This window comes from Lytechinus pictus, chromosome 1 (assembly GCF_037042905.1).
Source record: "Lytechinus pictus isolate F3 Inbred chromosome 1, Lp3.0, whole genome shotgun sequence".
In the NCBI taxonomy this organism is placed as follows: domain Eukaryota; kingdom Metazoa; phylum Echinodermata; class Echinoidea; order Temnopleuroida; family Toxopneustidae; genus Lytechinus; species Lytechinus pictus.
Genome location: NC_087245.1, coordinates 29,003,361 through 29,028,513, shown reverse-complemented (window position 1 = coordinate 29,028,513; position 25,153 = coordinate 29,003,361). Strand labels below are relative to the sequence as shown.

Genomic DNA, 25,153 nt, shown 5'->3' with positions numbered 1-25,153 from the left:
TACTTTGTCGGGATATCCGAGAAGGTAAAATTCACACATATAAGAGCATAATTTATCATGAAAAACACCTTTTCATTTCATATCATCCACATCACGACTGTTTTAGGACATACACATTCATATAATATACAAATTAATTAGAATGGTGACAGGCCAATTTCGAGGAATTACCAAAACTATCCACCCTCTTTAACAAAATATCACTGGCAGACTTGTCAAAAAATATTACTTGGTCCTAATCTTCTGAATCTATGCAAGTTTGCTGATCATGCAGTTTTTTTTTCAAATAAGTCTTGATAAAAATAATTATCTCCTAACGTTCACTATTTTAGGCAGTGTTGATCGACATGGAGGAGGGTGTGGTCAATGAGCTTTTGAAGGGCTCCCTCAGGGACGTCTTTGATCACAGACAGCTGCTCACGGATGTTTCCGGCTGTGGCAATAATTGGTAGGTGCTAAAAGGATAACGCTCATCTCCTTGCATGCTTTCACAAAATGATTTTTTAATGAAGTTGTTAACATGGATTTAGAGGTAATTTCATATATGCTGTCTTATATAGTAAATTAAACAAAATTTCAAAATCTATTTCCCATCAGTTTGTTATAAAATCTTCCTGTTAAAATGTTATTGATCGTTTTCAATGAAGTTAAGAAAATCATTCATGATCTCAATTTAAGATGACTATCTCGGTCTGTGTTTCTTCTCTGCTCCTTTTTTCCGCTGCACACATTCTCCTAAGGGTATCCTCTCCGTATTTGTACTATAGGCCTACTGTCCTATCTTCCATATTCTCAACTGCAAAAAATGTATCCAAATCGTGTCTTCTCCTCTTCCTCTCATTTTCTTTCCATCCCTCCAACCAGGGAAATTTTTTGAAATTTTTCGAAACCAATTTCTAAATATGCAACACAGGATAAGTTTTAGTATTGCTGTGAATGGGGAATTTGGGCTAAGGTTCTTTTCATCTTGCCTGCATCGCAGAGCGAGAATATAGGCACCGCTTTTCCGACGGAGTAGTCAACATTGAAATTTTTACCAAAGTTTAGTTTTTGAAATGTCATTTTAACTTAAGAGAATGTCATTTTAACTTAAGAGAGTACATGTATATGGACCTGTTTCGTGAAACTTGGATATAAGCAGTCAGTCGGCAAGCTCTGAAAAAGTAGCCTCTTTTATACAAGTGATATTCATGACTGGAGTGTTTTTGCATTGTTAATGAGCTTGGTGCGGACCAAAACACCTCTTTTTATTCTGCCATTGCTGCTCTAAATATTGACCAAATTTCATGTTTTTGGTATCTTTATAAAGGAGAAGAGTCATTCTTTCAGGTCATGTGTTTGGATTTTTTTTAAAATGTTGTAATATAAGGGAAACTTATGATCTAAAACATGAAACAAAATAATTATTTTCATGCAACAAAAGTTGTTGTTTTTACACTTGATTTCTGTTTGGGCCCACATGATTTTTAGATTATGATAAAGGTGAAGATCTAAGCTTTAATATGATATAATTTTTATAACAAGAGATATTTTAGATGGGTCAGCAGCCAGCTTTGCACAGGCCAAGTACATTTAGCAGCTCAAAAACAAAAATACTGCGCTCTGATTGGTCATTGAGACCACACACCCACGCAAATTCCAATGTTCCCCACACTGGGCCTCAGTAAGGTCACACTCGCCATGTGGTAAGCTCTTCAAATTACCCGCGCCTGTTTTGAAAACCTTATTCAGCCAATCGGAACTCTAGATTTTATGCTACTCAGAAATTTCAGAAATCTCGTCTTGCATCTTGATGGAAAAAGCTGGCTGCTGACCCATCTATAAGGTGTCACATATCAAAACATTGTATGAAAGTAAAGAGTTTGAGCTTTCTGATGATATAAATAATGTTTGTGCCTGATACACAAAATTTTGCACAATTTGCAAGAGAAAAGAGAAGAAGAAAACTCTGTTTGAGGTATCTTTTCAGGCCTGAAATTCACTATTTATCATAATATTTTATTCAAAAGAAATAAGCAATACAAAAGACGTTTACTTTAATAAGTAATGTTTACCATGGGACAAGAATAATCAATTTTACTCGAAGAGAAAATGGTTAAATTCTTTGAGAAAAAAGTCTCACAATTCATGAGATTTTACAGGAATATGAATTCAGCCACGAGAGGACTTGGATAAATCTTGCTCATTTGCTCATTAACACAGGGGCTTGCAGACTGACTGTAACTAAGGGTAGTCGAGTATTACTGAACGTCCTGCCCAAGTTGCAGGTCACATGACCATGGTCAGTGGTCATTTTAATAGGGTCAATGAACTTAGACCATGTTGGGTTAAGCAACATTGGAATCTAAACCAAGGTTAAGCTTTTAAATGTCATAACTTTGTAAGTGTATGGATCTAGTTCATGAAATGTGGACATAAGAGTTATCTAGAATCACTGATCATCTTGCACAAGTCTTGGGTCACATGATCAAGGTCAATGGTATTTTATTGCCATATGAATGGTGTATTTTATGAATAGTTATTCACCTTATTTGTTTTCAAAGTCTGCACTCCTGCTATATTGAATCGCGTAATGCAGGCAAAACTGCTAGAGGCAGTCCACTTGCTTATTTTCCATGGCTCTTTCGAACAATTGTGGGGCAAAATCCCACGGAGTCTCCGCACATTTTTCTCTGGCTGTTATATCTCTAAGCATGTCCATCTTAAAAAAAAACTTTCATTTCCCTGTTCCTTCATCATATTCTCCTACTTTGATGGCATGCCTCCTACTTTTTTCTACTTTTTAAAAATGTTTGCCCCTAATTTTCTTCTACATGTACTTTTTCAACCAAGACCAGTTGAAGGCCTGCCATGTCATCCCACTATCTTCTTTTCTCTTCGGATATCATTTCCTTTTCTTTCTCCTCTTTGCATTTCCTCTCCATCCATCCAATATCTCCAAGAACATTGTTGCATGTGCATTTCATTTCACTGTTCCTTCTCTACAGTATTGCATCCTGCTATTTTCTGTCACCTAAAGTATATATATCATCTCTCTTCTCTCTTTCTTGCATTCCCTCTCCATCCATCCATCCAGAACTCCAAGATCATTGTTGCATGTGCATTTTAACTAGCTTCTTCCTCTCCTCCCTTTCCATTTCATTTTGATCCATCTATTTCTCTTTTTTCCCCTGCATATATTTTCTGTCTTCTCTCTCCTCTCGTGTCCCTTTCCATCCCTCCAACAGCAGTGACCTGTGACACAAAAGTAAGCGATTAATTGTATGCTTGATTATTAGATTAATTGAACATCGTAGTCGATGCAATCAGTCATTTATAAATGATTGCTAAGCTTTGTGTTACAGACTGATGGGCTCCATAACACAAAATTAGTGAACAATAGATCTTATGCACTGATGTCATTGCTCCGCCATCTTAGCCATTGACTTGCATTCATTGGTAATCTGCAGCTGGAGCATCTCTAATAACTCTGTTTATATGTATTCCTATATCCTCTGTGCGAGGGTGCTATGAGACTATGACATCATATGCATAAGGTCTATTACTACATTTGCATCGACCAATCAAGTTCATTGTTGCATGTGTGTCTTGTTCAGTAGACTGCTCAATAAACCAATCAGAATGTTCTTTTAAAAGCGTTTTCTTTCTGATTTCTGCAGGGCTGTGGGTCATAAGTTGTATGGTAGTCAGTACCAGGAGCAGCTAGAGGAGTGTATCCGAACGGCAGCAGAATGCTGTGACTGCCTTCAGTGTTTCTTCATCATGCATTCTATGGGAGGAGGTAAGGTGATTGTTCAGAGACACTCATTCTTACTGTAATCAGTGACGGGTGGTGTCCCTGACTCGTCTTTCAATCAGAGAGTTGTGGGTCTGAATCACCACCATGGCATGTTTTATTTTCCAGCTAGAAATATTGCTACGCTCAATCCAGGTGAAGTGAATCGGTGCCCAGCAGGATTTATTCCTTAAATTCACATCGCTGGAAATGGCAGTTAGGGCTACAGACGGGGTAATAATAATAATACTTGGCATTTATATAGCGCGTTATCAATCTACGACTGTTCAAAGCGCTTCACAATTATCATTACCCGGTCACTGGATTCATAGCATTTCAAGCAGCCTGTTAGGCGCACACTTGCTAAACCAACCACAATGACGGTTGTTTCCTACCGGTGCCCAATTAGCACCTGGGTGAGAGTGGCAATGTGTGGATTGACGCCTTGCCAAAGGGCGCGAGGCCATGGTGGGATTCGAACACACGCCCATCTGATTACAAGGCAAGAGTCAGAACCATAATACTGATATTGTTCTTCAGAATAGAATATTTTAAGATAGATGTTTCTATATATTATGTCTAATATTGTATTTAGTATTTGGATGGGAGGGGGGGGGGGGTAGGAGCACTAAATATGACATTTCTTTCTTTTTTGTTGTTGACTTAGAGGGGTAGGATAGGGTTACATGAGTACAACCTCTTTTTTTTTTGGTACTCTTCCATCTGTTTATTTAAAATAAAAATCTATTCCTCTTTTCTAATTTACTTGTTAAATCATTGGAGAGAGGCATTTACCTTCTACACTGTATCATCTCATACTGTAAAACAATTAATACAAAGGGCCAAGGACTTGCCCTCTGCATGTCGTGTTGTTTTATATATGCAACCCTTGGACTATGACACCTACGTGATCACTGTACACAAAAACCTAATGATTATAGAATTTTGAAGATAGACAGTTACCCTAACCTATCCTGCTCTTTAACTCTACCCGCTGACTCGAGCCAGCCTCCTTTTATCTCTCCAACTCAAGCCAGCCTTCTCGCACCTACACAAGCTTTTCTCATCTCTCCAACTCAAACCAGTCTTCTCTCATCCATCCAACTACTCCAGCCTCCCATCTATCCAACCACTCAAGCTTCTCAACTCTTTCTGGTTTACAGTCGGCTCCAAAAAGATAATCTCCTTTCTAACCTCCACTTTCTCGCCTATCCATTCTACCTCCAACCACTTGCCTTAATAGTCCTTTTTAGGACTTTCCATATGATGTTCAATAAACCACTTCCATGATTGTCCATGCCACCATGCAAACCAAACATCATCAGAACTTGATCTATCTGTTTATCTCTTGTATATAGGTACTGGGTCTGGGGTTGGCACAGCAGTCCTCAGCCAACTCCAAGATCTATATCCAGATGTTTACAGGTGAATATCCTTCATATAATTTTTCTCTTTTTGTTTTAATTGTGACATGCATATTTTTTTTTTAGCATCAATAAGTTTTCCCTAAAGAAAGACGTGATCATAGCTTTGAAAATTCTTTCCATGAAGATAGAGCATTTGAGCTAATTCATGATGGAACTCCAACATAATTTGCATCCATGCATTTTCTGTAGATAATACTTTGTTCCATATTTACCCAGATAATATGTTATTGCCAGGTTGTGATACTTCTTGAAAATGTAATGTCTACATATAGTTTGTATCTTGATCTCTCCCAGTGAAAGGTTTTTGATTGATAAAGTTCCCTCTGATTTTTCTGAAAATTCTTCCTTAACTGAATATTTCAGAGATGCCCACCATTCCTGCTTTGCGCATTTTTCCCCCCTTTTATTAAGCTGTTCCATTTTGGGCATATTTGGCATATTGTAATATGTTTTTTGTATACATGTTTTCTTATGTTTTTTTGGAAATTTTTATCATGGAGTATATGCAATTATTATATTATGTACGTTCTGATTTCCATAAATGAAAAGTTTTGGGGCCTGCACAATCCTTTATAGTGACCCGACACGTACTGTAGATTGCTCAGGTCCCATGTGATGTGTCATCTGACAGCCACAGGATGGCATTTGTTACAATGAGAGAAATTTTTAAAAATTATAAAAATAATATAAAGAAGAGAAGATAATTAAGTTCATTTTGTTTGTCAAAATACTTTTTTTCCTTCTCAGAATGTTTCATTTGTTAAAAAAGGTTGGCATCTCTGATAATTGCTTTTAACATTGCCCCAAACGACCAATCAGGGCACCATGTAGTATACATAAATCCTGTAAGTGCTGCAATTTACCTAGCTGGGTATGAGTTCAAATATCCTGTATATTATACATTTTAAACAGGTTTGTTACTGCTGTGTATCCAAGCAGCGATGATGATGTTGTCACTTCCCCGTATAACAGTGTACTGGCTATGAGACAGCTCACGGATTGCGCTGACTGTGTTATGCCTATAGAGAATCAGGTATGTTTCTACTGAAGTTTACCCTTACGTACATATCATAGGCCCCACCCAGTTATACACTGATTAAAAACCAGTGGAGGGGGATACAAACACTGCATGCAATGACCTCTGCTGAAGTCAACCTTCGATAAGTGGAATAATATTGCCTATTACAGTTAAGGCATTTTTTTTTCAGACCAGGATATATGCTATTGTTATTTACATCTTCTAAGTGAAATTTTGCCTATGTTGAACAGGGACTCGTTTCATATAGACTTACAATTATTGTAACATTGCCATTATTGTAACTTCCATAGAATCCTTGATTGTGATTGGCTGCTGAGCCCTGTTACCATCAATGTTACAATAGTTGTAAGTATTTATGAAACAGGCCCCTGATTTCTTTGGTGTGAAAGACACAACTAGGCAGATTCACCTCATGTCTTATATGCTAAATACCCAGAATAAGGGGATTCTTTCATTTTTTTATTTCAAACAAACACATAAGTTCCAATGTCTTGAAAGGGCAAGAATGTGAGAAGTCATGGGGGAACCAGGCTGGAATTTGGTTCAGTACAAGAATAATCATGGCTGAGAGACACGATTTATTGTCTTAGGTTTCAGATTTTGCACTGATAAAATCACTGAAATTGCCAAACTTATAAAAAAAGTCACAAGTAGACTCCCAGCAGATGATGCATTTAGGGGTGTTAAATAATCCGTGTGGGTTAGTCTGGACCGGTCTGAGAGTAACAAGATGATAGACTCACCAACAAGCCACGTCAACCAGAAGTAAAATAAATGTTCACTTTGAAGAACATACATACAGTGGTGCTAAAAAGTAAGTGAACCCCACCAGAAAATGCTCATATTTAAAAGTGTTCAAGTTCTGCCATGATTTAGTTATTTAATTGTCATGTCAGATGATAAAATATTACATTCAATAAAGATTGTTTCACTGTGCTTGCCGAACATTTTATTGTTTTTGTCTACATGCAACACACAACTTGAAGGAGTGCATTTTGTGGTAGGGTTCACTAACATTTTAGCACCACTGTACATGTATATTTTAGCATGATGCAGGATGTTTGTTTGGGTTTAACAGTAAGACCTTTTAGGAGTCTAGAACTTGGGATTGTTGAAAACTTAAGCAAAATGATGATCTGTAGTATGGTCATATTCATACTTTCCGGTGTTTTATTGCTTTTAGTCCGACGGTCTGGCATGATGGACAGAATTTATGTGTAAATAAATAAGCCTTTTCAAATTCTGCATAATTAAATTTCCCTATGATTCGGCAGATGCATGTTCCTGTAAAATAATCCATCATCGCTTCTTCTCTTTCAGGCTCTCTATGACATCTGCCAGAAGGTGTACCAGGCCCAACCCCAGGAACAAGGGGGTAAGCGCACCTACCCAGCTGGGTCAGGTCAGGTCAAAGGTCAAGGCAGCGTGGTGTCGGGGGCAGGAGGTGCCACCAAGGCTGGCCAGGAGAAGCCGTTCGATCACATGAACAATATTGTTGCTAACTTACTTCTGAATCTCACCAGGTAGGTCACAGTCCAAAAGAGTGTGCATAGATACAAACAAAAGTATTATCAAATTACGTAACATTTACTGCTTTACAATAAAAATGAACCTAATATTAACTCTAGGCTAGAGACCCAAATTTTTATTTTTTTTAATGCCAGTTCGGTGTTCTTTGGTGGTCTAAACATCACATTACATTCTCTTTGGTGTTAGGTAGAAAACATATGATGAAGGGAATTTAAATAGTGGATATTCTTGAAAAAAGGGCAAACATTTCAGGTGACCCCATAAACCACATTCAACACATAAGTTGGCGTTTTGATTTTTCTTAACCTGTTTAGAGCATTTTACGCACGGATAGCATAAAAGAAAGTCTCAATTACGTTATCCTTCACTTCAATTACTTTACTTCATTATCCTTTACTTCAATACATGTACACTCCCCTCCAAAAGTTTGGGAACACCTGCATTCAGTGTGTGCTTCTATATACTTGGTAGACTTTATTGATATTGAGGCTCATAGCATAGTTGAATTTTTGTTTTAAAGTGAAGATTATACAGCAGTGTAAATTTTTTTATTGATTCAAACAAATTTATACTCACTTAAATGTCTGGCTACCAGTCAAAATGGCATTCTTTCAAAATGCTAACTTCTTTTATTACATGCAGTTATTGCTTTTATTCAGAGCTTTTACACTAAAACATGTGCAACTTCATTCATTTTTCCTTTTCCTAGTCAGAAGTCAGACACAAAAATAAAATCAAACAATACTCAGTGTTTCACTGATATGGAAAATTCGATGGAAAACTCGATGGGATTGAGATCTGGGGACTAGGGTGGCCAATCCATGATTTCCAGGACTTGCTTCTCTTCCTTTTTCTTCAAGTAGTCTTTGCATAGTCTTGACATGTGTTTTGGGTCATTGTCCTGCTGGAAAACGAATCCTTCTCCAATCAGGCGTTTCCCTGAAGGGATGGCCTTCCGCTGTAGGATTGAATGATAGCCGTGCTGGTTGAGGATACCCTCTACTCTGTGCAAGCTGCCTACCTTTCCTGCACCAAAGCAACCCCAAACCATGACATTACCACCACCATGTTTCACAGTTGGCTTGATGCACTGGGGTAGCATCTTCTTTCCCTTTCGCCGTCTCACATAGGTACGTTGCTTGCTGCCAAACACCTCGAACTTTGATTCGTCAGACCAAAGAACCTTCTGCCACTGCTCCAAAGACCAGTCTTTATGCTTCCTAGCCCAAGCAAGCCTTTTCTTCCGGTTCTTTTCTTTGAGGAGTGGTTTCCTTGAAGCCACACAGCCCATCAGCCCTGCTCCACAGAGACGTCTTCTAACAGTTGAAGAACATACAGGCATCTCACGGGTGTTGTTGAGGCCAGCTGTAATTTGTGGGCAAGTCAGACAACGGTTGCGCAGACTGCTCACCCGAATGTATTTATCTTCAGCAGGAGATGTTGTTTTTGGCCTACCACTTCGTCTCCTGTTCTCATTAGACCCAGTGGCTTCTTTGCGTTTCAGGCTGTAGTGAACCGCATGGATACTGATCTTGAGTTTCCTGGCTATTTCTTGCATGGAGTAGCCTTCTTTCCTCAAAACTACAATTGACTGACGTGTTTCCAAAGAAAGCTGTCTTGTCATAGCCATTTTAATTTTGTGACTGACTTCTGACTAAGAAAACCGATTAGGCAAAATGAGTGAAGGTGCACTGGAATAAGTGTAAAAAAACTCTGAATAACTTTTGAATTCATGAATTTCAAATTGCACTGATGTCTACTCCACTTCCATGTATTTTCTTTAAACAAGGATTAGGCATTTGTCAAGTTCAGATGTTTTCCAGGATAAAGATGCAGATTTCCATAAATTAACTGTCTTATGAACAATACTGAGCAACAAATTCTGAGGACATCTGCTGTAACATTCACAAAATATTGGGAAGAATTTCAGAAAAGAACCCCAAACAGAACAATGTTAAAAGAAGTAGGCATTTTTTAGAGAATGCCATCTTGACTGGTAGCCTGCCCTCTTTGGCAGCTGCACGTCCCTTAAGAGCTTTGAATTTGTTTGAATCAATGATAAAATGTACACTTGTGTATAGCCTTCACTTTAAAACAAAAATACAGCTGTACTATGAGGCTTAACTTCAGTAAAGTCTACCAAAGTTCGAAAAACACACACTGAAGGCAGGTGTTCCCAAACTTTTGGAGGGGAGTGTACATGTACATCTCCTCCTTCCTCTAGTTTCTCTAGATTACTCTCCCTGAAGATGCGCACTCTCTTCATCTGTTTAGTCAATGCAGTTATTTTTCCATCTTGAGAGTATGTCCTCAGGACATTTCTGTTTTGCTGGGCACGGTACATGAGACTCTGTTTGATAGCAGTCAGTGATTCCATGATGTAAAGGGGCTTCCCTGAGCTTTGTTGTGGCATTTGATATTTGTTGTCTAACAATGTACCCCAAAAATGTCATTACGATGCCTCTTGGTTTGGAGCTACCCTCTCCTTTTTGTTGCTGGTATTTTTTTCTACTAATTCTGTGGCTTCTATAATAATAATAATAAAATTACATTTCTATAGGGCATAATACACAAAGTCTCAATGCGCTTCACATATACATAAATTAAATATTCTCGACTAATGATATACTATATGGTCATTGAAAATAATAGATTACCATATGATTAAAAAAAATTCTATCAATATCTGTTGGTTTCAACTCGATTCTTAGTTAATCTTTGACTGTCTTCATGATGAAATCATTGGGTCAACTCGATTTCTAGTTCATCTTTGACTGTCTTCATGCTCAAATCATTGGGTCGACTTGATTCGTAGGTCATCTTTGACTGTCTTCATTATCAAATCATCTGTGTTCTCACTTGGCTTTTCCCTGGTTCTGTAGAAACGTAGACTATTCCTTCTACTATATTGCTCCTGGCTATCGATCTCTCTAGTAAAATACTCACACCTCTTCTTAACTTCTTTTAGTTGTTCAGAAAGTGCATCTATATCCTTCGTATACGTCTCAATGTCTAGTAAGATCGAGGTATAGACGCGCTGTGTCAAGTATTCTATTACTGATTCTTTCACTGTGGTTTCTCAGGCTGCCATGACAGGTTTATATAGCAATGTTTCCTTAGCGTTGGGGAAAAGGGTCATAATGGATACAAGGAAAAAGATGCCCAGCTACCCGCTTCCCCCTTCCTTCCCTGGTCTTCCGCTGCCCTCATCCTGTGTCTTTAGAATGTTAAGGACAAGAACAAAAGTCACTGTTAAGGAGCAATTTATACACTTTGAATTTACAGGAGACTAGTTGTCAGTCAAGCTGATGTGGGCAATCCACTGTTGTGTTGTTTTAAACTGCTTTTTATAACAGAATTAATACCACTAGCCAGGAACCAGCCTTGGCTCCTCGTATTATAAGGCTGCAATATTTATAATCACCTAACTTGAAGCATTATTTAGGACCTGAATAAGCAAAAACCTATTAATAACATCTTCGAAGTCGAATTTCGCCCAAGTTGGACAGATTTCTGTGGTCCAAAGAGATTCGACTTAGATTCACATTATTTAAGAACAGAATATATAAAACGTATCAATAACAACTTAGAAGTCAAATTTCGCCTAGGTTGGACAGAGTCACCTGGAATTATCAAGTATTGCAGAATTAATACAACGCTTTATCTTTTCCTGTTTCTTGTTACTTCAGTTCTTCCAGATTTGAAGGATCTCTGAATGTGGATCTTAATGAGATCAGTACAAACTTGGTTCCCTTCCCACGCCTGCACTACCTGGTCACGAGCCAGACACCTCTCTATACATCAAATAGCCTTAGGATACCTGCAAGAAGGTGAGTCGTAGGTTCAAGGACATGTTTCATAAAGCACAAGTTACAAATAGCTTTAAGAACGAATGAAGATAACTTTATGGTGGTGATCAGTTTCTCATTTATTTACATTACGAAAAGCTTTATGAACGACTGATAATACTGTTTTGGGGTGCTAATCATTTTCTCATTCATGTACATAGAGCACAAGAGGCACCACCAGTCATGTGTTCATGTATTGTCGTTTGTAACTTGTGAATAGCTTTATGAAATGATGAAGAGACAATTGCTCTTAAGCGAATTTCTCTGAAAAGAATAATGTGAAGGTGAGGATTGTGATATAGTTTTTGGTTCAGAATGAGGTAAGAATTAGGGTTAGTTTTAAAATTAGGATTACATTTGGGTTTATGTTTGGATATCTGTGTGGATTTTCAGTAGGAGCAAAGGTCCTTAGCTATTTTCTGCTATTAAAGTTAATTTCTTTTAGTGTGAGAATATTGCTTCTATGCGAAGATTAGGATTGTAATAAGGATTTTTGTTCTGAATGAGATAAAAATTAGGATTAAGGTTAAAACTAGAATTGAATTTTGAGTTTAATGTTTGGCTTAATGGGCGGATTTTCAGTGGGAGCAATTGTCATGGAAACGTGAAACACCCCCTAGGAACCTGTTTCAAAATGACTATTTAATAGAAAGTATCAAGTTAATGTTATGATCTATTAGTATTGTGTCATGCAATTAGTTTGGAGCAATTTTTTCATAAGGATACTAAGTGTGGCAAAATTCAGAAGTAAGTTGTGAAAACATCTTTAGTATCGATCTGTTACATTTACATACATGTATATATCAACTTAGTTATTACATTTCAAAGAAAATCCAAAATGCATGGTATCCTACTGTAAATAGTTGTATGATGTTTATTGTTGCCAATTTGATTGTATGTTACAGATTAGACCAGATGTTTACTGATGCATTTAGCCGTGAGAATCAACTGCTGAAAGCTGATCCAAAGAACAGTATGTACTTAGCATGTGCCCTCATGTGTCGCGGAAATGTACAGGTTTCCGACATACGCCGTAATATTGACAGGTAGAGTCCTTAGTCAATTTATGCCAACACTGAACAGTTCAAGGAAAAATAGTACACTTTATTTATTTACAAAAGATAAAGAACTTAAAAAAAAATGATTAAGAAATGTATCATTATCACTCAAGTATAACTAGAAATACCGGTAAAAATATTCAGTAATTAAAATAAATGTTTGGAAAAAAAATATTCATCTTGTGTAAAGCTTATTTGACAAAGAAAAAGATACCTGATGTAAATACCAAACAAACAAAACATATTAATGCAGTTTTTCATGTAAATAAATTGTTTCAGTAATATTCTGTGTGCAATTTAGGTGATAAAATACATGGGGGCTTGGCTAGTTCCCCGCCCCCACTCCCCCCCCCCAAAAAAAAGCCTGGAAAACTAAAAAAAAAAAAAGCCCCTGAAATTCTTACTGGTTGCAATGTTAACTATAATACATTTGGCTTGTGAACTCACAAGTAGGTCCAAAAAGTTTGATAGTAGTTTTTCCCCCTGTCTAATTTATATCTTGTTCAGGTTACGACCATCGCTGAATTTCATTCACTGGAACACGGATGGCTGGAAGACTGGTCTGTGTTCTGTGCCTCCCGTGGGTCACCCCTATTCCCTTCTCACCATGGCCAATAACACTTGTCTCAAGACAAACTTCTCTGATCTACGAGATAGATTCAGCAGACTCTACAAAAGGAAGGTGCTTATAAATTGCTGTCAATTTGTTGATGGTTATGTTTGATATTAACAATGTTTTAACTATTATTGCTCTTTATAAAGCAATCAACATTTTGTACATTTATCTTCATCATTACTTCGCATCCTGAATTATTATTCATTATAATTTACGATCATTACAGCTTTTCATATAAACTACTACAGAGAGACCAATTATTTCAGGAAAATCCAACATATAGGGGGTTGGGTGTTCATCATTGTATAATTATGTAATACCATATTTCCTTCTAGTCCCACATCTATTAAGTTCTGTGAGTAATTGTTGCTTCTATCACTATGAAGACCTGTTGCAGTCATTCCTGATTATGATGAATTCCAAGCATAATCCCTTCTATGGGGTAGTCTGTTAAGATAAGATTTTTCCATTCTTACAGTATCATTAAAAACAGACATACCGAAGCTATTCGACATGCACTCATCGGAGTAAAATCGCATGAATGAATATAATGTGTGAAAGAAACAATAATAGAACTCAAAAAGTCAATGGACGCTTAAATGACAAGCTGTGATTGGTTGTCAGGGTAAACAAATTAGGCTTAGTAAACAGTTAATCTAGGCAAAATTACTAAAATAACACAAGGGTTAAGGTTCTAGCGTTCTGTTCATTCATGAGATTTTACTCCGGTGCATGCAATTAAAAAAAAAACGCTAATTTATTCTAGGGTGCTACATAAGCACTTGCCCAATTGCCCGGGGCAAGTAAAAGTTATAGTCGGGCAAGTGTTTTGAAGTAAAGACCAAAACTACTTGCCCGAATCGGGCAAGCAAAATTCTCACAATAGAATTACCAAAATTAGGGTCGATATGATATACTGACCCTAAATTTGGTCATGGCAGGCAAGATAAAATCACTTTGTAAAAAGAAATGCAAGAACAAGGTACATCAGCTCATGTCAAAAGAGAGAAAAAAAATTGTCAATGGTTTCTAAAACCATAATATTTATTTTGAAGAAGTAAAACTTTTTTTCAAGGATTTTTTCGGGCAAGTGAAATAGATTTTCGGGCAAGTATATTCCAACTATTTAAAAATTTACTTGCCCAATAGGGCAAGTGCATCTAAAAAGTAATGTAGCATCCTGTTTATTCTCATCATTCCTTTTTTTCAATTCTTTTTTTTTTTAGGCACACATACATCACTACACTAGTGTAGAAGGTATGGATACAGGGGAATTCAAGGAGAGTCTGGAGTCTCTGTCTTCCCTCATTGAGGAGTACCAGAAGCTGGACACGGCAAAAGCCCAGCCAGTTCCTCGCCTCAACATAGCTACTTGAGGGAATCAAGTGCTAGGTTCCTTCAAGAAGAGTGCTACTAGCTGGAAGTGGCAACCCAGGTACCTCACCTCAATCTAGCAACTTGATAGATTGAAGAGAAAGACAATTTGCTGTAGGTGGTGCCTGCTTGGTTTCCTTGCCACAACATAGCCCCCGGAGTGTCTTTGGTGCTACATGTAGATTCTTTCAAGAGGAGTGCTACTACCTGAAAGCAACTTGAGGGACTTGAGCGTTAGGTCTTCCTAGAGGAGTATTCCTAGCTTGGAGTATCAAACCCAGGTTCTTCACCTAGACTCTGAGATTAAGAGCATTTAGTGGCTGTTTGCATCCCTCAAATGCTTGGTTCTTCAAGTACCCTTGAGGTAGCTGTGCAGTTTCATCGCTTCAGCAGGGGATCCTGGTAAGCTTCAAGCAAAGTGGCGTCAATTTCCTGTTGAAATACATCAAGCTTCATGACTGAAGTTTCTTTTCACATCGTATCCTGACTGACTGACTGACCTGCAAAGTTTCCTGTCTGGTTCTGATTTGGAGGAGGGTGCTGACATGGAGATACATTTGTTTGTCTTCATCAACAGAGGAGAATAAAGTAAGGTTTGAAGTGTCATATGAAAACATGTAGGTCATCACTTAAGAGGCTTCAGATCTGCATGGTGCATCATAGAGCTGTTTGTAAGATACGCACAACCCTGTGCATATGACTGATGGTCTGATCTTGGGTGTCCAATTTTGAATTTGAATTTCTTGTTCACAGGCATCTCTGAATTCATAATTGATAATGTCTTAAAATTTGATTAAATTGAATTCACTCCCATATGTTCAAATAGGGGAATATATTGGGGGTATTCATGTAATGCAAGAACAGGTCACCAGTAGTGTGTAAAGTATTGAACTTCTGGGCCCTTTCTTAAAAAGATTTACAATTGATCCAATCAAACACAACTATGGAAGGCCAGCAACGTCAACGTAAAAAATACCGAATGTTCAAAATATTTTCTGGATATGATGTACATTCATACATTCACTGTTTTCTTGACTATTCAGAATGCTTCTTTTTGGTTTCAAAGGACATTGTGCATATTTCCTAAAGAAAAAAATATGACAATGATGGATTTCCAGAAACTTTCGACTGATCGGATCAATCTTAACTCTTTGTATTAAAGACGGGGCCCTGGACAGCATTATGAAACACCATTCCATTGTCAAAATATGTCTGCTGGAAATAGCACAAGTGAAGACTATACCAATGTCTCTTTCAACAAACAATATAGCAACCTCATAATGGCCTTTAACTCTTGTTGGTGGCTATCAGAAACCAGGCCTGTGTTCATAAAACTGCGTGCTGTATAAAACACATCCCCGCATTGGTCAAATCCTTCTCAGAGGATGTGCAGTACTGCATATTGCGAGTTGAAAATGGCCGCAAAGGCATGGAGTATGACTTTAAGTCACACTTAATCTTTGTGATACACCTCACAGGTGAGCAAGGAAAAAGCTGCTTCTTAACTGTTGCATGACAGTTAGGCAACTTGTCAAAAAATCTGTGCCATGTCTTTAAGCAGGATTCCTGCAGTGAGGGTGCTATGCATCTTTTTATTACAGCTTTCCTGCAGTCCCCATTGTTTTGTTGATAATGACCATGATGCATTGTAATGAAAAGCTTTTTGCGGGATTACCGTCGGAAAGACATGGCTTTAAAATTTGACAAGGTGCCCAAGGTTATTTCAATATATAAAGTTAGGGAATCATGCAAATTTGTTTTTCTAATACTTGAGGCATAACTCCTCAGGCAAGTTACCTGTCAACCCATCAGTTTCAATAATTCAGTTAGATTGCAATATATTTTTTGTGACATGTCATTATTTTTATTTTGAGCTGTAGGTAAAACTGCATTTCATGTTATTTTGATCATAATGAGCATGGTAGTTTGTTATGAAGAATCATACTGGATTTGTTTGTCTGACCAAGATGACCCAAATAGCAATATAGGTGTATTCAGACTGATTCTAAAACCAAGAATTCCAGGTATTCCTTGATCAAGAAATTTACCCTGACCTACTCCGATCAGAAAAGACCAGGGGGCCGTTTCATAAAGCTCTTTGTAAGTTAAGGGATCGCAAACTTATTATTTTTTCCGTCCCGACGTGGCGGGTCGACGTATTGCGGGCGGGACGTTTGAAGGATGTAATTTTTTCCTCTTAAAAAGTGTAAAGGAAAAAAATATACATTTTCGCGGGCCGCCGCGGTTTGGACGATCGCCATCCCGCCGCGGGAGGGACGCTGCTTGGATATCATACAGAGCTAGCACTCCGAAGAATGTATTTTTTTCGTGTTCAAAGCCGATGACGAAGGAAAACAAATATCCACGTCCCACCCGCAAGTACGTGGGTCATTCTGTTCACTACTAGAATCTACAATTATTTTTTCTTGAAACTGTCCCATCCAAACTTGTACAATACACCATTGCCACAGAATGTCTAGCAATATATTACCTTCAATCTCGTCCCTTCGATCTGCCTCACGGGACATTATTGCAGGTGCCAGGGATAATCCATGCTTCTTTGCAAGGCGGCACATTCTCTTTACTGCACTTTTCTTTATTTTAAGTTCCTTTGCTGCCATTTTGTCATCCAGGTACCACTCTGCAAACTCTTGAATGGCATGGAGCCTAGCTCTTGAGGTTTAGGGGAGATATTTCTTCCTTATTTCCATGACGTAGCTGCATTTATAGGAATAATATAGAAAACAGTCTCAAGAATCATGACATGGTTTACAATTTCCTACTTGATCTTGATTCAAATGAATGGACACACAGCAGTTAACACTTCCTGTGGCTTTTTCTTTAATTTGATAAAAATATCACATTCTAGACTACCTGCTTGCTGATGTAATAAAAACTGTCAAATTACCAGGGATTGCCGGTAAACAACGTGGCAGGAAATATCGGGTGGTAAATACTGGTATTTACCGGCAAATACCACCTTGCTAATTTGGACAAAAATGTTAAATACTGGGAAATACTCCAAAAAGAATACTTTTTATCTGTAAATTGCATAAAAATGTACACATAATAGAGAAAAGGAGAAGATTTGTAAGTTAAGAGCGACTTTAAGAATGACTGGTAAACCTTTCTTATGCGCTTAACCATCGCCAATGAATATACCATTTTCCACAAGAAAGGATCACCAGTCGTTCTTAAAGTTGCTCTTAACTTTATACGAACAGCTTTATGAAACACCCACCAGGGGCCCTATTCAACAAAGATGTCACTTTGCCATTTTTGTAACTACCATGGAAACCTTGATTGCAGCTTGATACTGTATCCCTGTTACTGTGGTAGTTGATATAATGGCAAAGATATGAGTTGCAAGACTTTATGAATAGGGGAAAATACCTGCTAGGTAGTAGGTACTTGTCAAAATCAGTGTAATTTTCATTGGGATTTTAGGATTTTCCCATAATACAATCCAAGCACTCCAAGGTACCGCAGTATCAGGAACAAACAGATGACAATTTTAGAGGCAATATTAGAAACTTTGTCAATGAAATCCTTAAGACACCTGTGCCTTTTCAAGTTTGCTGTCAGATTGACATTAAAGAGACAATCAGGCAGAATTGATTTGTTTAACGTGATCATCCCATGTATCACTGTGTACCATCATGCCATCACGATAGCATCGCATCCCATCAGGTTGTTAGTAACTGAGTTGTTGATCCTCTAGAATGTAGCAGACCCACTTTTCGTCCCAAACGGGTTTACTTTATTCTCATACAATTCGCCAGGTGTAATGAGAATATATGTCGGTACAAAATCTCTTGTACCTAAACTCAAAAACTTCAAACTTATTATTATTTTTTTTTAAACCTCTTAATAACATTCTTCTTTAAACTGTATTTTTACTCTCACATAGTTTTTGCCAAACAGTTTTTTTTTCCGATTTGAGGTATCTCATTTCATTATTATTCATTTTAACTGGTACATGTACAACCATAACATATCTCACATTTACAACAATGTACAATTGTATTCAACTTACATTTGCCACAATACCTCTGACAGAATCTCGTCCATCTTGTGGAAAGTTTTGCACCTCAGCCACTGACAGAATATGTGTTGGCACAATATATTCAGACACAACCTCTGCTGGATGGCGTCTACTGCTGTGGATGGTGTACATGCACCAGCAAGTTGCTGCACGGGAGAGATTGAAGCTTCATGCGTACGTGCATAGTTCAGGCACTGTTGCATTGTCAGCTGGTGCGTGTTAGCGATAAATTGTTCTATAACTCTGTCTGAGAATTCCCTATCGTCTCGAAACTGACATGTCTGTGCGTGCACCTTGAGCTGTGACTTAAAACCATCAGCCGTTCCTGTCTCCTGGTGATATTTGTTGAGGTATAGTCTGGCAACCCCAAAATTTGAATTTGGTTTGAATAAGCTCTCAAATTTGTCCCAAACAGCTGCGCTTTTCTTTTCTGCAGGCAACAGCCCCCAAGAGTTGTACATCCGAAGACCTTGTGTTCCCATGAAGAGAAGGATATGGTCAACCATCTTCTCCTCTCAAACATTCTCAACGGGAAAGTATAGCTCACATTGTTGTTTGAAAATCTGTATGGCCCCTTGGAGATCATCGTCATCCCATGACATTCTTGACACAATGGATTTAGTCAATTTGCCCCCGCCCCCCTCCCACCCACAAAATTTATGTGCATGTTTATGAATTCTTTTTCACAAAAATTTATTACGTTGTGTTTTAAGCCTTTATTGCACTTCATGGCTACCGTTCCCTATTACTTGCAGTGTGTACTTGGTGGAATCTCAAGAGGAAGTCATGATCTTTGGATTGCAAAGGTCTGCACTTTCTTTAGAGATTACCAAAGAAATATAATCCAGCTATTTCTTTTTTCCGACCTTAAAATTGATGTGCATGCTTATAATTTATTTTCACAGAACCTTTTTACATTGTGATATATAAGCCTTAATTGCACTTAATGGCCTCTGTTCCATTATATGCAGTGCACACTTGCTTGAATCTAGACAGGAAGTCATGGTCTTCGTTTTCTCAGCATCTTTTTTTTGTGTGGCTTTCTTCATTCTCACTTCATTCATTCGTTCTAGCTTCTCTCACTCTCATCTCGTGATCTATTTTTTTCTTTTGGAGCTCTTGTTGCCGTCTTTGTCTCTGTTCCTTTTGCATTTCCTTCTGTTTTTCCTTTTCCATCCTCTTTTGATCAAGCTCCTCCTTTCTCTGTTTTTTTTCCTGTCCCCTTCCTTCTCAAATTTTATGAAAGCTTCAACCGAAATTGGTAATTTCTACTTCCTCCTAATTTTGTTATAAACCTTGATTTGGGGGCAAACGAGGCATTCTTCAAGAGATGGAGAGATGAATGCCTCGTTTAGAGGTCTCTTATGCCATGGATCTTTGTAGGATCCATGGCATTGTCTTCTCCATGTCCAAGATGAGCAGAAGGTGATGATGGAATGTCATCTTCTGGTTCATCTGGTTGAGGTGACCTCACGACATCACTCTCCGGAATGAACGCGTCATTCGTGGGTGGAGTAATCCCTTCTTGAGGGGTACTATTAGTATCGATGAAGTGGTATAATTCTGCTGTTGTAAGTAAGGCAGAATTATACCACTTTGTGAACAGGAAAATCCCTGCTGCTCTAAATCCCGGCGCAGCAATGCTTGGCTTTCGGAGAATTTCTAGCTAAATGTCAGCGAAAACTCTCCAAAAATGTTGTTTTCGTGACGTAATCGCTAGGGTTGCAAAAACGGAACAGCTGCTCGGCCCTGTTCCAGGATGACTTCAGGGGTCTTAAGATCGACACATCACATGGTTAGAGTATATGCATTGCATTTGGAGGGAATCTATATAGGAGAATACAAGCAAGAGTGCAGGAGGGGCACTTTCTTTTGAGCCAAAGTTGGCTGAAATAAGTTAGCAATATAGCCATAAAAGGCCTTGCTGTCCATCCAGCTATTTTTGGTTTGAGCAAATAAGAGCCCCTTGGCGCACCTTGGTAAGCTGCTCCGTCATGCCTCCCTTGCATTAACAACACTATCATTGGCGGTAAGAAGCTGCCCTCCGTGCATGCATTTACCAAAACTGTCCTTTTGTCTAATTCTTGAATTGTTGAACTACCTTTTCCCTCTTTAGTGCCAGCACATGATCGTCCAAATGCCCTCATAGTGGAAACCCTTACTTGTCTGCATTGAAAATCCTTCCAGGTTCTTGTAGAATGCTCTGGGCATTGTTTTCATTGAGGAATTCCTTGAGGTCTTCAAACCATCTGTGAATTAATGGGGGGAGTAACATATTTCATTGTGACAATATGTTTTGAAATTGTTTTAAAAATCTGTATGGCCCCTGGGAGATCATTGTCATCCTATGACATCCTTGGCACGATGGATTCAGTCATTTTGCCCACACCCCCCTGAACCACAAAATCTAAGTGCATGCTTATGAATTCTTTTTACAATTTCTTTTTAACATTGTGTTTTAAGCCTTAATTGCACTTCATGGCTTCTGTTCCATTATACATGCAGTGCACACTCGCTGGAATCTAGAAAGGGAGTCATGGTCTTTGTTTTCTCTGCTTCTTTTTGTTTTTTCCTGTGTAGCTTTCTTCATTCTCACTTCATTCATTCGTTCAGCTTCTCTTTCACTCTCATCTCGTGATCTATTTTTTTTTCTTTTGGAGCTCTTGTTGCCGTCTTTGTCTCTGTTCCTTTTGCATTTCCTTCTGTTTTTCCTTTTCCATCCTCTTTTGATCACGCTCCTCCTTTCTCTGTTTTTTTTTCCTTTCCCCTTTGGTAATTTCTGCTTCCTCCTCCTTTGGTTATAAACCTTGATTTCGGGGTAAACGAGGCATTCTTCAAAGATGGAGAGATGAATGCCTCGTTTAGAGGTCTCCCATGACATGGAGTGATGCCATGGATATCTGTAGGATCCATGGCATTGTCTTCTCCATGTCCAAGATGAGCAGAAGGTGATGATGGAATGTCATCATCTGGTTCATCTGGTTGAGGTGACCTCACGACATCACTCTCCGGAATGAACGCGTCATTCGTGGGTGGAGTAATCCCTTCTTGAGGTGTACTATTAGTATCGACGCAGTGGTATAATTCTGCTGTTGTAAGTAAGGCAGAATTATACCACTTCGTGAACAGGAAAATCCCTGCTGCTCTAAATCCCGACGCAGCAATGCTTGGCTTTCGGAGAATTTCTAGCCAAGTGTCAGCGAAAACTCTCGAAAATGTTGTTTTCGTGACGTAATCGCTAGGGTTGCAAAAACGGAACAGCTGCTCGGCCCTGTTCCAGGATGACTTCAGGGGTCTTAAGACCAAAACATCACATGGTTAGAGTATATGCGTTGCATTGGGAGGGAATCTATATAGGAGAATACCATTCCCTTCACATCGCCACCTCCAACGTCTGATAAGCGTTGAGACCATCCACAAGCAAGAGTGCAGGGAGGGGCACTTTCTTTTGAGCCAAAGTTGGCTGGAATAAGATAGCAATATAGCCATAAAAGGCCTTGCTGTCCATCCAGCTATTTTTGGTTCGAGCAAATAAGAGCCCCTTGGCGCACCTTGGTAAGCTGCTCCGTCATGCCTCCCTTGCATTAACAACGCTATCATTGGCGGTTAGAAGCAGTCCTCCGCGCATGCATTTACCAAAACTGTCCTTTTGTCTAATTCTTGAATTGTTGAACTACCTTTTCCCTCTTTAGTGCCAGCACATGATTGTCCAAATGCCCTCATAGTGGAAACCCTTACTTGTCTGCATTGAAAATCCTTCCAGTTACTTGTAGAATGATCTGGGCATTGTTTTCATTGAGGAATTCCTTGAGGTCTTCAAACCATCTGTGAATTAATGGGGGGGAATAACATATTTTATTGTGACAATATGTTTTGAAATTGTTTGAAAATCTGTATGGCCCCTCTGAGATCATCGTTGTCCCATGACATCCTTGGCATGATGGATTCAGTCATTTTGCCCCCGCCCCCATCCCAACCACAAAATTTATGTGCATGTTTATGAATTCTTTTTCACAAAAAAATTTACATCATGGTTTAAGCCTTTATTGCACTTCATGGCTTCTACAAAAAAAAATTACATCATGGTTTAAGCCTTTATTGCACTTCATGGCTTCTGTTCCGTTTCTTATTTGCAGTGCGTACTTGATGGAATCTCAAGAGGAAGTAATGGTCTTTGGATTGCAAAAGTCTGCACTTTCCTTAGAGATTACCAAAGAAATATACTCCAGCTATTTCTTTCTTATGACTACAAAATTGATGTGCATGCTTATAATTTATTTTCACAGACCTTTGTACATTGCATTATAAACCTTAATTGCACTTCATGGCTTCTGTTCCATTATACATGCAGTGCACTTTTGCTGGAATCTAGAAAGGAAGTCATGGTCTTCGTTTTCTCTGCATCTTTCTTCTTTTTCTCGTGTGACTTTTTTCATTCTCCATTCATTCGTTCCAGCTTCTCTTTCACTCTCATCTCGCGATCTATTTTTTCTTGTTGCCGTCTTTGTCTCTGTGCAGTTTGCATTTTCTGCTGTATTTCCTTTTCCAACCTCTTTTGATCACGCTCCTCCTTCCTCTGTTTTTTTTTCCTTTCCTCTTTCTTCTCTTCCTGATATATCATGAAGGCTTCAACCGAAATTGGTAATTTCTGCTTTCTCCTCCTTTGGTTATAAACCTTGATTTCGGAGTAAACAAGGCATTTTTCAAGAGATGGAGAGATGAATGCCTCGTTTAGAGGTCTCTTATGACATGGAGTGATGCCATGGATCTCTGTAGGATCCATGGCATTGTCTTCTCCATGTCTAAGATGAGCAGAAGGTGATGATGGAATGTCATCTTCTGGCTCATCTGGTTGAGGTACATGCCTCACGACATCACTCTCCGGAATGAACGCGTCATTCGAGGGTGGAGTAATCCCTTCTTCAGGGGTACTATTCGTATCGACGAAGTGGTATAATTCTGCTGTTGTAAGTAAGGCAGAATTATACCACTTTGTGAACAGGAAAATCCCTGCTGCTCTAAATCCCGACGCACCAATGCTTGGCTTTCGGAGAATTTCTAGCCAAGTGTCAGCGAAAACTCTCGAAAATGTTGTTTTCGTGACGTAAGCGCTAGGGTTGCAAAAACGGAACAGCTGCTCGGCCTTGTTCCAGGATGACTTCAGGGGTCTTAAGACCGACACATCACATGGTTAGAGTATATGCGTTGCATTGGGAGGGAATCAATATAGGAGAATACCATTCCCTTCACATCGCTACCTCCAACGTCTGATGTGCGTTGAGACCATCCACAAGCAAGAGTACAGGGAGGGGCACTTTCTTTTGAGCCAAAGTTGGCTGGAATAAGTTAGCAATATAGCCATAAAAGGCCTTGCTGTCCATCCAGCTATTTTTGGTTTGAGCAAATAAGAGCCCCTTGGCGCACCTTGGTAAGCTGCTCCGTCATGCTTCCCTGTCATTAACAACTCTATCATTGGCGGTAAGAAGCTGCCCTCCGCGCATGCATTTACCAAAACTGTCCTTTTGTCTAATTCTTGAATTGTTGAACTACCTTTTCCCGCTTTAGTGCCAGCACATGATCGTCCAAATGCCCTCATAGTGTAAACCCTTACTTGTCTGCATTGAAAATCCTTCCAGGTTCTTGTAGAATGCTCTGGGCATTGTTTTCATTGAGGAATTCCTTGAGGTCTTCAAACCATCTGTGAATTAATGGGGGAGTAACATATTTTATTGTGACAATATGTTTTGAAATTGTTTGAAAATGTGTGTGGCCCCTTGGAGATCATTGTCATCCTATGACATCCTTGGCACGATGGATTCAGTCATTTTGCCCACACCCCCCTGAACCACAAAATCTAAGTGCATGCTTATGAATTCTTTTTACAATTTCTTTTTTACATTGTGTTTTAAGCCTTAATTGCACTTCATGGCCTCTGTTCCATTATACATGCAGTGCACTTTTGCTGGAATCTAAAAAGGGAGTCATGGTCTTTGTTTTCTCTGCTTCTTTTTGTTTTTTCCTGTGTAGCTTTCTTCATTCTCACTTCATTCATTCGTTCAGCTTCTCTTTCACTCTCATCTCGTGATCTATATTTTTCTTTTGGAGCTCTTGTTGCCGTCTTTGTCTCTGTTCCTTTTGCATTTCCTTCTGTTTTTCCTTTTCCATCCTCTTTTGATCACGCTCCTCCTTTCTCTGTTTTTTTCCTTTCCCCTTCCTTTCTCAAATTTTATGAAAGCTTCAACCGAAATTGGTAATTTCTGCTTCCTCCTCCTTTGGTTATAAACCTTGATTTGGAGTAAACAAGGCATTTTTCAAGAGATGGAGAGATGAATGCCTCGTTTAGAGGTCTCCCATGACATGGAGTGATGCCATGGATCTCTGTAGGATCCATGGCATTGTCTTCTCCATGTCTAATGGGGTGTTGCAAGAAACTTGCGATTG

At 38.7% G+C, this 25,153-nt stretch overlaps 1 protein-coding gene across 2 annotated transcripts in view; it reads left to right on the top strand.

The window, feature by feature from the left end:
* The first annotated feature begins 337 nt into the window (after positions 1 to 337).
* Positions 338 to 25,153, top strand: part of LOC135154247 (tubulin epsilon chain-like) — a 50,873-nt gene continuing 26,057 nt past the window's right edge. The window contains exons 1-10 of one of the 2 annotated variants that reach the window (XR_010293654.1): positions 338 to 448; positions 3,660 to 3,781; positions 5,134 to 5,200; positions 6,115 to 6,235; positions 7,562 to 7,764; positions 11,461 to 11,601; positions 12,525 to 12,665; positions 13,185 to 13,359; positions 14,520 to 15,820; positions 16,244 to 25,153. The exon at positions 16,244 to 25,153 is cut by the window's right edge and continues 26,057 nt beyond it. Coding sequence is in view for 1 of the 2 variants with exons in the window: in XM_064099871.1 (XP_063955941.1) it covers positions 348 to 448; positions 3,660 to 3,781; positions 5,134 to 5,200; positions 6,115 to 6,235; positions 7,562 to 7,764; positions 11,461 to 11,601; positions 12,525 to 12,665; positions 13,185 to 13,359; positions 14,520 to 14,669 (1,221 nt within the window). In the remaining variant the exon portion in view is untranslated. Of the gene's footprint in view, positions 449 to 3,659; positions 3,782 to 5,133; positions 5,201 to 6,114; positions 6,236 to 7,561; positions 7,765 to 11,460; positions 11,602 to 12,524; positions 12,666 to 13,184; positions 13,360 to 14,519 lie in introns of both variants that reach the window. The other variant, XM_064099871.1, reaches the window with a different exon arrangement.